Genomic DNA, 11853 nt, shown 5'->3' with positions numbered 1-11853 from the left:
TCCTGGGTAGCTTCCTGTTGGAGAAACACGTTGCCATGTTGTGTGCAGCTGTGAGGAGGCCACCTGGCAGAATACCGAAGTCTCTGGCCAATGGTCAGTTAGGAGCTGTGTCCTGCCAACAACTGTGTGAATGAACTTGGAAGTGAACTCTGCAGCCCTATTCTGGCCTTGAGACAACTGGAGCCCCAGCCAAATCTTGACTGCAACCTCATGTGAGACCTTGAGCCAGAATCACCTGGCTAAGTCACTCTCAGATTACTAAACCTCAGGAATTGTGCAACATAATAAAATTTTTGTTGTTTTAAGCTGTGACGTTTCAAGGTAACTTAACATGCATCAGTAGATAAGAAACACACAGACCAGGAGCCAGGCTTACCCAGCAGAAGCTGGGACCACCAAGAGAAGAACTGTCCATCTGCAGTTGGAACCACAAAGGGGATGCAGCCACTACTGAAGATACTATCTGAAGTACAGGAAGAAGGAAAGATCTACCCTGCCCATGGTTCCTCATCTGCTGCCCTTGCTTTCAGTGGCCAAACCAAACCACAAAGAAATTGATAAGAGAGCCTGAGAAATGTCATTTGTAAGGAGCAACTTCTTGAAATACAAAACATGGCAGCAGGAGAGAAGGAAATCAATTTGAGAACAAATAGGCCACTTACCAGCACAACCCAAAATGCTGTTTACCTGGAATTTCCAATATTCGTCAGTACCTTGTTTTCGAAGTCTCCTTTGGAAAATAGTGGCCTAAATTGCTCTTTCCCAAATCTCTGCAAGTCCAAATCTTATACATAAATTATTGTCCACTTTAAATGCAAAGTTTTATTCCACTAAACTCTTGTTTCCCATTAATTGGGGTAACCCCATCTTCTTTATATTCCATAATATTTTATCTACACCCATTTTAGGCATTTTTAAACCCAACTTACAGTTATTTAACATATTATTTAACATATCTTACTGTCTGAGAATTAATAAGCTTCTTCAGATTCAGATCTATTTTTTTTTAAGATTTTATTTATTTATTTGACACACAGAGAGAGATCACAAGTAGGCAGAGAGGCAGGAAGAGAGAGAGGGGGAAGCAGGCTCCCCGCCGAGCAGAGAGCCCGATGCAGGGCTTGATTCCAGGACCCTGAGATCATGACCTGAGCTGAAGGCAGAGACTTAACCCACTGAGCCACCCAGGCACCCCCAGATCTATTTCTGATGCACTGTTGCATATTGCCTTATCATAGCACCTATCTCAGAACGCTGCTTATAGTAAATATCAATAGGTGTTAATTGAATGAACAAGCAGATGAATGGATGTCAAAGCTAGTGGTAGAAATGGTAGGAAGCTATTACCTTCCTCAATGTTACTATTAAATCCCTTACATACATGTAAGTCCTGTATGGTAGAAATAAGAGATTCTAGAATAATATTCCTATTTTATTGGCTCATTACCTCTTTTGAATTCCTGTGAACCTTTTCTTGGGGGAAGGGAACAATAAAATTGCAAACCGGTTTATATCTGGGTAGGAATAATTATCCTGTGAGATCAAAGTCCTGTCTGGAACTTTTTAGCAGGAGGAGAAGGTTCAGAGAACTGCGCTTGTCTCCTCTCTCAACATTGGCTGCTATTCTGAGAAAAATCATCTGCTTAGTAAGAAAGGAATGCTCAGCATTTTGCAAAAGCAATTTTCTCTACTTCCCTATCTTCCTAGCTGATGCTTTAATAGAGGGAATAAATGTGAAGCAGGAAGGATATTTCTTTTCTTTCATTCTTTCTCTTTCTCTCTTTCTCTCTCTTTCTTTTTATCTCTCTCTCTCTCTCTTTCTTTCAGGGGTGAGGGAGGGGCAGAAGGAGAGAATCTTAAGCTGCCTCACACCCACCCTGGAGCCTCACGTGGGGCTTGACCTCTAGGGGCTCAGTCTCACTTTTTTTTTGTTTTTAAGATTCTATTTATTTATTTGAGAGCAAGAGAGATAGTGAGAGAGCAAGAGAGAGAGAGCATGAGCAGGGAAGAGGGAGAAGCAGGCTCCCTGCCAAGCAGGGAGCCTGATGTGGGGCTTGATCCCAGGATCCTGGGGTCATGACCTGAGCCAAAGGCAGACTCTTAACCGACTGAGCCACCCAGATGCCCCTCAATCTCTCTTTAGATAAGCCCCTCTTAATTAGCTCCGGCCTCTTCACTTCCTGCCTGGATTTCCATAATGCCCACAACAAGTATCCTGGCATCTTACTTCTAAAAACAAATTTTAGCTCGGTACTATCATGTTTAAATTTCTTCAATGGTGGGGCGCCTGTGTGGCTCGGTGGGTTAAAGCCTCTGCCTTCAGCTCAGGTCATGATCCCAGGACCCTGGGATCAAGGCTCGCATTGGGTTCTCGGCTCAGCGGGGAGCCTGCTTCCCTTCTTCTCTCTCTGCCTGCCTGTGCATTCACTCAGCTTTTTAAAAAAAAATTGAATTAAGTACAACATGAAACCATTAACATGACCTTAAGAAAATCAGTATTGTCCCCAGGCTCAAGACCATTCACTCACAGCTTAATTGGTCCTTAACTCGCAGCTTTTGTAGATGTGTGTTATCCAACAGTGTAGTGACTAACCTTGTGGGCACTTGAAATGTGGCTTGTGTGAAATGAAATATACTGTAAGTAAAAATACAAACAGGGATTTTGAAAAGTTTGGTTAAAAGAAAAAAGACAAGGGGTGCCTGGGTGGCTCAGTGGGTTAAAGCCTCTGCCGTCAGCTCAGGTCATGATCCCAGGGTCCTGGTATCAAGCCCCTCATTGGGCTCTCTGCTCACTGGGGAGCCTGCTTCCTCCTCTCTCTCTTCCTGCCTCTCTGCCTACTCTTTCTCTCTGTCAAATAAATAAAATCTTAAAAAAAAAAAGAATAAAAAGTAAAACTATCTCAATTTTTAAAAAAGATTTATTTATTTGAGAGAGAGACAGAACACAAGAGTGTATGCGAGTAGAGGGAGGCACCCAGGGAGAGGGAGAGAGAGAATCCCAAGCAGACCTTGGGCTGAGCATAGAGCCCGATGGAGCGCTTGATCCCACAACCCCGAGATAATGACCTGAGCCAAAACCAAGGGTCGGGTGCTCAACCGACAGCCACCCAGGGACCCCATTTCAATAATTTTTTATATTGATTACATGTGAAATAATAATATTTCTGTTATATTGGGATAAATAAATAATTAAAATTAATTTCACCTACTTCTTTTTTATCTTTTTTAATGTGGCTACCGAAAAATTTTTAATTACTTCTTTAGCTAATGTTATATTTCCACTGGATAGCTCTGTTCTAGACCCTGTGATTTTTCAGAACAGGTGGGGAACATTAGTCCTAAGGTCAAACTTTGGTCTTGCCTGGACTATCTCTGCTTAGATAATGTAACTGTCACCCTTCCTGGAGGCCAGGCACATCCACTATCCATTCAGAACGGAGTCCTTAAAAGGGTAGAGGAGTTAAAAAACAATTTTAAATGTAGATCATTGAACAAATGTAGTTTCAGAGAGTCAAAGACAACAGGTGATTATTGTCTAAGGCAATGTCTAACATTCACCTTAATGTTCCTGCTTGGCTCTCCTATTTTACTTAGATGATCTCGTTTAATTGCTACAACTCTAACATTTAGGTGCTAATTTTGCACACGCGTTTTACTAATGAGTAATTGGAAGTTAGGGAGTTAGCAGGCAGTGGTGTGGAGTTTTGATCTTAGTTGGTCCAACTATCCAATTGCCATATCTAGCAAGATTATGTGCTCTTTGTATATCCTATGCCTTGTCTATGCATGACTGGACACGTATACTAGATAGTAAGTAAAATGTGTATATACTACAAGTAAGTATATACTTATATATATAAGTATATACTTATAAGTAAGTAAAATGTGTATATACTATAACTTCAGCTGTGTGGGGATATATTTATGGAAATATATATTATTTATACATATAAATATATTACATATATTATATATAGTTACAGTATATATTATATATAATTTATAAATTATATGAATATATATTATATGAATATATTCATGTAATATATATGGAAAAGTCTGGGAAGAAAAAAATCAGAATGTTAAGAGATGGTTGATTATGAATGATGACATGGGCATTTTTTTAAAAAAGATTTTATTTATTTATTTGACAGAGAGAGAGAAAAATCACAAGTAGGCAGAGAGGCAGGCAGAGAGAGAAGGGAAAGCAGGATCCCCGCTGAGCAGAGAGCCCGATGCAGGGCTCATTCCCAGGACCCTGGGATCATGACCTGAGGGGAAGTCAGAGGCTTTAGCCCACTTGCCACCCAGGCGCCCTGACATGGGCATTTTTAAAATAATGTGCATTTAAATGTTTTTCCTCTTTACACTTTATTGCATCTTCCAAATAGAAGATACTTTTTTTGTATCTTTTTTTTGACAATGTGTGGATACTGTTTTAATTTCCATTACTTTAATTGCACAGAATAACGTTTTAAGGGAAGGTAAGTGGTTACTGACATGTTCTCTGCATGCTAACATTGATCTTTTCTCTTCTCCCTGTGATGTTTCCATTCCTCTCACGTTTGGTGTCCTTTTCCTACACTTCCTTCTCCATTCTCTCTCAGTTTCTCTCTTTTGCTTTTTCACCTCTCTCTTTCTGTCTTGCTCCTTTCATGATCTTCTCTGAGATGTTTTCCCCCTGGGTCTTCTTCTCTTGTCTCCTATCTCTCTATTCTTTTTGAGAAGACTGATAGTCTAAAGAAAGGTCAAATGTTACTTTGCACCTGGTAGGTTTCAGGAGATTCTAGCTGCCTCTGGAAGTCCTGAGGAAGGTGCTCAAGTTGGGGACTGAGTAGTGGAGGGCAAGACTTCTAAAGAGGAGGGATATGTTTTAGATATAAGGTGGGGGAGGATATTTCAGAGTGACAGAAGCAGTGGGAACAAAGGTCTGAGGATTCTATCAGGGAAAGAAAGATGAGGAGAGGGGTTCTTACCTTATGGGGTCTGAGGATTGCTGTCTCCTGGTGCTGGCTCTCAGAAAGGATATGGACTTCAACTGATTTGAGCTCCTGGATTAAATTAGTCTTGGTTGTATAACTGACTTTGATATGTGGCCTTTGGATCTGAATTGGGCTTAATAAGATTTAACTGCTTCAAAGGGCTTTGTAAGAATTCATTTTATCCTTCAAATCTGATTTCAAATGCTACCTACTTTAAGACACCTTTTCTGATTTTGGTGCTCCTCCCGCAGAGCTCTTATTGTGCCCTAGTTGATACATACCTTATTCAAGCAATTACCTCCATTGTATTTTATCTAATTCTGTTGGAAGTGTTTCCTTTATTGCCTCTCTTCAGGAATCATGAGGGACAGGCAGGTATCTTATTCATATTTGTATCCCAGGCCTACCAAAGACCAGGAACACACTCAGTTGAGCACACAGGTGCTCAATAATGATTTTTGAAAGTATTTTAATAGCTAACATTAATAAGCACTATGGCAAGCCCTATGAATGTTTGAAATGAATGAATGAAATGAATGTTTCATTCATCAGACACTTTAGGAGAAAAGTACTTTTATTATCCTCATTTTACAATAAGAAAACTGAGAGAGAATTAATTTCATTTTGGACTAAATTTTACTTTGAAACCAATGAAACAGTGGCAGAACTTTTTCTACAGGCTTTGGGCTTCAAGATTTGGGCTCTTAATCATCATGGATGAATGAATGGGTGGATGAGGAATGCTTTTCATTCCATGGCTGAAGAGGTGACCTGGAAGAGTCCATCATTTACATTACAAAGGCAATTATGATGCCAAGTTATCATAAATCCTAACTCACTAATGTTTCTAACTTTTAAAACACCTTTACTTTTACCTCTCTCCTTTCTTCCCTTACCTCCTTCCTTTCCTGCGGTCTCTCTCTCCTCTCCAAAACTCTCAGGGAAAATGTTTGAACTCATATACTGAAGTGCAATCTAGTGTTTTATAGGAAAGGGAAGTAACATTTGGTTCCCACTTCTTACCATTCGTTCATTTGCAAATTTACAAATACCAAACACCTACTGTGTGCTAGTAAGCTTTTTTTTTAGGCACTAGAGATATAGCTGTAAGCAAAACAAGGTTCTGATTCTCAGGGAGATTACACTAGTGGCACTTTACATACACTGGTTCAATTCCTCACAATAATGTTATGAGGTAAGGAAGACAGCAATGATAGATAACTCTTAGCAATGCATATCTGTGTCAGGCACTGGGCTACGTGCTTTATTTGTATTAACTCAGTTATCACAACACTCCTATGAGATGGGATTATGTTTCCCCCATTTTACAAATGAGGAAATTGAGACACAGAACTGACGCAGTCAAGGTTTGAACCCGAGCAAGTGTGGCTCTAACTCCTAGGCTTGTAACCATAAGGCTATATTGTTTCTCATCCATTTCTTTCTTAATCTCACAACTTTTAAATGTTCAAGTTCAAGATCGTCTGACTCCCAAGCTCAGGGGTTTGCGAGTGAAAATGCCTCGGAATTTTTGCAACACTTTCTCTTCCGACGAAATCAAACTGATTTCCACGTAATTCTTCTCCGATTTCTGATGTGAACCCTCTTGCACTGTAAATTCACTGGCACGGAGAACGGGCCTGGGACGGGGTCATCTTACACTGGCTGGGGCACCCAGCAGATGGCGCTATCTTAGTAGCCGCCAGCTGGCTGTCCGGTCCCCAGGGCTCACCGCCTCCGCCGAAAGCTTCCCGGCCCTCTCTCACTCCCCTCTCTCTCCTCCTCCCCACGGAGCCCGGGCCCACGTGACCTCAAGGCGGCCAATGGGCGAGCAGAGAGGGCGAGCTGGTCCCTGTGGCCGCCATTAAAGCGAAGGGAAAACCCGTGAATTCGGATTAAAGGGGGAAAAACACCGCCCGCTGGGCCCACAAAATGGGGGAAACTACGGCGTCTGGGCGGTGAGGCCGCAGTAGAGCAGACGTTAGGCCAGCTTGGCCCAGGGACGACACGAAGACATAGCCAGAGAATGGTCTGAGCCCGCAGACGCCGCCACCACCTCCGCCACTGAGGAGATTCTGGGCTTAAGGACATCGCCGCTGCCGGGCCGGGGGCCTGGGCTTCTCTCCCGGTTCTTGCCCTTCCTGCCCCTCTGCGGGCGCTTCCCGCCCGGGAGAACCCTCCAGGGCTTGGGCTCTGCCCTCTCGGACTCGATTTTAATTATTTATTGTGTAATTTATTATTTTTTCTTGTGGAAGGGGCACATATCTCCTCTGTCGTCCAGAGAGGGACGAGCGTCCGCGGGCTCCGCGGCGGCCGCAGTCCGGCCCGCGGGGCAAGCGCGGCGCGGCCCTCCCGCCGGCCCTGGGCCCCGGGCGGCTAGGTGCCGGCCGGGCGGCGGGGGCTGCTCGCGGCGGCGGGGGGGTGGGTGGGGAGGGCGGGCGGCCCGGCGGCCTCCTCTTCCACCGCTCCCCCAACCACCACCCCCCCGCCCTCCCCGGTGTCTGTGTTTCTCTCTCTGGTCGGAGGCGGCGGTAATGGCGGATGGTGGGTTGTGGCGCCGGCGGCGGCTGCTGTGAGGGACGATGAGTTCCTCCTTCGTGCCGAACGGGGCCAGCCTGGAAGATTGTCACTGTAACCTCTTCTGCCTGGTGAGTGCAGGGGCCGCGGGCGGGGGCCGCGGCGAGCGGGGCGGTGGGGGAGGGGGCCGCGAGGTGCGCCCTTGGGCCGTGGGGGAGGGGGTCCGGGTCTGATCCAGATGCCGGAGTCCCTAGGCTAGGCCCAGCCGGAGCCGGCGCGTCGGCCGAGCTCCGCACCAACCCGGTGAAACACGTTCGTTCACCCACCATCCTAGACTCTGGTTAAGGAGTGCAGGCTTTTTTTTTTTTTTTTTTTTTTTTTTTTCTTGTTTCCGACTCTTCCTCACCGTAGTGGTGTCTTCAACTTGTGCTCCAATCTGGCAGGACAGTCACATTTTCCTCTGTGTTTCTTGCTTAACTATTGCTTTTCTCCTTATTGACCGTGTATCTCTTCTTAACACTTTCCATTATTGCCCGTTCTCCCAGTACCTTTATGCCTCACTCTGGTAATTTGGTTTCCCCCAATAAACAGGACACCGGGACTTACGTACCTAAAAATCTCTTCGTTTTACGTTTTCTAATGAGTCGAATTAACGGAAGATTAGTTTCTCCCTTAGATGAGTTAAGATCTCTCTCTGAAAATCAGTAGATACAATTTCATAGGTTTTCTCTTTAAACTTTGAGGACAGTTTGCCATTTTGACAGTTTCTAGCCATCTTGATTTTATTAGAACATTATGTTTGTGTGAGTGAAACGGGCTAATGGAGGTTCTCAGGTTTTGCACTAACTTTTATTATTATCATTACTTTTTCGTATTTGTTTTGCTTGCATTTTTAGAGTGCTTTGAGCAGACTGCTCCTCGTTTTATTGAAAACTCTAGGGAAGCTGGATGCAGGAATGACAATTGTATAGGTTGGCCCAGTTCTGGGAACCGCCACAGTTAAGACTTTGAAAACTACCAACTGTTGCAAGTATTTAGTCCTCTGTTGGACAGTAGCTTAGCTCCGTTCATGATTTAAAGTTTCAGTGACTTTCTTTTTTCATTTTTTGTGTGGTAGGAGAAATACTAAGAGAGTATGTGATAGGTAAGTGAACTGAGTGGGCGGAGCACAACTAGTTGGCAAGTGTAAACTGCCAGTCATGTATCAGCAGTTTCATTTTTGGCACCTTATGCTTTGCACCTCAAAGTTAAAGAATAATTGAATTTCTTCTCTTGAATTTCTTTCACCGTGCCAAATTGGGATTTTTTAATGCCATCTCTTAGAAAATGTTTTCTTGTATAGTGTCCATTAATCAACATCTCTTCGGATGCAGTAAAACATAACAGTAGGTTTTACATTTGTCTTCTTAGACTCTGTCTATTTTTAGAACTTTTAAGATCAAGTTCTTTGAAAGTAGATTAGTACAAATCTGACAGTTCTTTGTGAGCACCTATTTCACTTTTCTTAAAAGGGATATGTGAAGAACTAACAATTTTTTCAGTTATAGTTCACATTTCTTTTCATTAGAGCCATCACCTCTATACACATGAAATGATGAGTTTTTTCTTTTTTCTTTTTTTTAAGATTTTATTTATTTGACAGATCACAAGTAGTCAGAGAGGCAGGCGCAGAGAGAGAGGGGAAAGCAGGCTCCCTGCAGAGCAGAGAGCCCTATATGGGGCTCCATCCCAGGACCCTGAGATCATGACCCTAGCCTAAGGCAGAGGCTTAACCCAGTGAGTCACCCAGGTGCCCCGGAATGATGAGTCTTTAAAAATTAGTTTTCTGTTACACGTTTGACACCAGGGAATAAATATGACCAGTTGGAACAGAACTTAGAGGAAATGTTTACGAAGTGTGCTGTATTAAAGTACATGTTTATATTTAATATTGTAAAGTTTCTTTTTTTTATTTATTTAATTTTATTTTTTCTTTGGGACACATTTATTGCTATTCAGTGACATGTCAGTGTTAATATTTTGGCTGTTGAATGATCAAAGAATCTTTGTCAGCTGCTTTAATATCTTAAATATATGTTGAAAAATTGTAATGTCTCAATGAAATAAGGAGCTTAAAGAGAAAGTATTATTGACTTTGAATATGCGGTAATAATCATGCTCTCTTTTCTTTAGGCTGACTTGACGGGAATTAAATGGAAAAGATATGTATGGCAAGGCCCAACTTCTGCCCCTATTCTGTTTCCGGTGACAGAGGAAGACCCCATTTTGAGCAGTTTTAGTCGCTGCCTTAAGGCAGATGTACTTGGTGTTTGGCGGCGAGATCAAAGACCTGGAAGAAGAGAATTGTGGATATTTTGGTGGGGTGAAGACCCCAATTTTGCTGACCTTATTCACCATGACTTGTCAGGTGAAAGCAACTTATCCTTTTTTTTTTTTTAAGATTTTATTTATTTATTTGACAGAGAGAGCACAAGTAGGGGGAGCAGCAGGCAGGGGGAGAAGTAGGTTCCCTGCCAAGCAAGGAGCCCAATGCAGAGCTTGATCCCAAGACTTTGGGATCATGACCTGAGCTGCAGGCAGGCAGAAGCTTAATGGACTGAGTCACCCAGGCGTCCCACAACTTACCATTTCTAACTAATGATCTATAGCAACATTATATACTCTTCCTAAAAATCATTTATATTACAAATTACGATTTTGTTTCTGTGAAACACTGTTCGGTGTTAAGCCATATAAAATTTTAGCTTACTGTTACATTTCACTGTGGTTGTTTTATTTTATGTAAATTTATCCATTTTATGGCAGGGTTTAGCCTTGAATAATTGTTTTTTTCACCACCCAGCTTTCTTGTGAATTTCTTGCAGACAGGGAAGGCATGTTATCTAAGAAAAATGGAATGGGGGAGCATAAAGTTCCTAACAAAGTCATTTGCAGACACCTGTAATTCACCATTTGAGTCCATTCTGCCACTGCTCGCTCTCCTATGAATATGCAGTTGTAGGAGTATCTAGAAATGTAACTTTTTCATGTGTTTTTTCAAGTTATATATTTTGTTGTTAATTGTGGTTGTATTAACATATGAAAGCATATGTTAATTTTGTTATTTTTCGAGAGTGATTCTTTTAGATATTGTTCCTTCAAAGACTGACTAAAATGAGACTAGTGCCAACTTGTTCAGCTTTTATAGGACATGAAATCATACTCTGTAAAGTTACACAGAAATAATTTTATTATGAACCTATCAGTAAGACTACTTAGGACCAAACACTACTTTAGAAAGGAGACTATCTCTTCATATAGTCAGTGAAGTTTGTGCTTGCTTTAGACTCTTAAGAGTCAATGTTAACTGAATCTCAGGATAGGAATGTAAATGATTAGTTATTTGCTACAAGGTACCATGGACTTCAGCAAGGTGTTTGGTAATGATTCTTGCTTGACAGGTAAATTTTGGATTTTTAGATAACTAAAAAAAAAAGCATTCTTATTTGAAATTGAGTACTCTGAAGTTTTTGTTATTGTCCATTTGACTTATAAGACCTATTTTATTTTTGGATATAATGTAATCCAGATGACTGTTAAGACATTAAGAACACTAATGTTTCTGTAGAAATGTATGTGTTACATTTGTTTTGATAGTTCCTTTTACCTTCTAACGAACAAAGCCTTTGGTGCTAATCTTTATTTTTGAGAGTGATTATAATTCTTTTCTGATAAATGCTTTTAAGCTTTTCTGGCTTTCCGAAGATGATCTCTGCTGGAGATATTAGTCCTTCCTTCTGAATATGGTCTGAGTATGCAGTGTAGTTCTAAATATGTACCATGATGTCTTCGCATATGTATGTGTATGTATATGTGTATGCACACACACACGTGTCAGGATATGAAATTTCTCTATTAAGCTTGCAGGCTTCCTTTTTCCTTCCATTGACTTTGGTATGGTGGAATTACTTTATTCTTTATTTTAAGTGGTCATAAAGACCTTAACTAAAATGTTTGGAGACTGTTTTAATGTTATTGATAAATTATGCGCTATATAAACTAGTTGATAAACTGTATACTCTGAACTGTAATGCTGACTTGGGGATTTCAATATTGATAAAATTGGCAGAGCATTTGAACAGACCATTTTCCCCCCAGATTTCATGTAATAAATTTTGTAGAATCAAAGATAATTTTAGCAGATGTGTAGTATTTAGTTTTACTGTAGTAGGACTGTTCTTTTCAAAGCCTATTAAAATTAAAATGTGAACTCTCTTGATATATATTAAAACACTATCTGGATTTTCCCCCCTAAATAATGAATTGAATATGTATTCTCCTAAAACCGGGCTACAGTTTAAAAAATTGCTTCTGT

At 41.4% G+C, this 11853-nt stretch overlaps 1 protein-coding gene across 2 annotated transcripts in view; it reads left to right on the top strand.

Moving 5' to 3' along the window:
• The first annotated feature begins 7387 nt into the window (after nt 1–7387).
• The window catches only part of MED13 (mediator complex subunit 13), a 107072-nt gene continuing 102606 nt past the window's right edge, over nt 7388–11853 (top strand). Inside the window, exons 1-2 of one of the 2 annotated variants that reach the window (XM_032322889.1) lie at nt 7388–7630; nt 9672–9906. In XM_032322889.1, coding sequence (XP_032178780.1) covers nt 7565–7630; nt 9672–9906 — 301 coding nt within the window. In that variant the 5' untranslated portion in view covers nt 7388–7564. The remainder of the gene's footprint in view (nt 7631–9671; nt 9907–11853) is intronic. The other variant, XM_032322888.1, reaches the window with a different exon arrangement.

The sequence above is a fragment of the Mustela erminea genome, chromosome 18, assembly GCF_009829155.1.
Source record: "Mustela erminea isolate mMusErm1 chromosome 18, mMusErm1.Pri, whole genome shotgun sequence".
NCBI classification, from domain to species: domain Eukaryota; kingdom Metazoa; phylum Chordata; class Mammalia; order Carnivora; family Mustelidae; genus Mustela; species Mustela erminea.
This window is presented reverse-complemented; position numbering and strand designations above follow the sequence as displayed.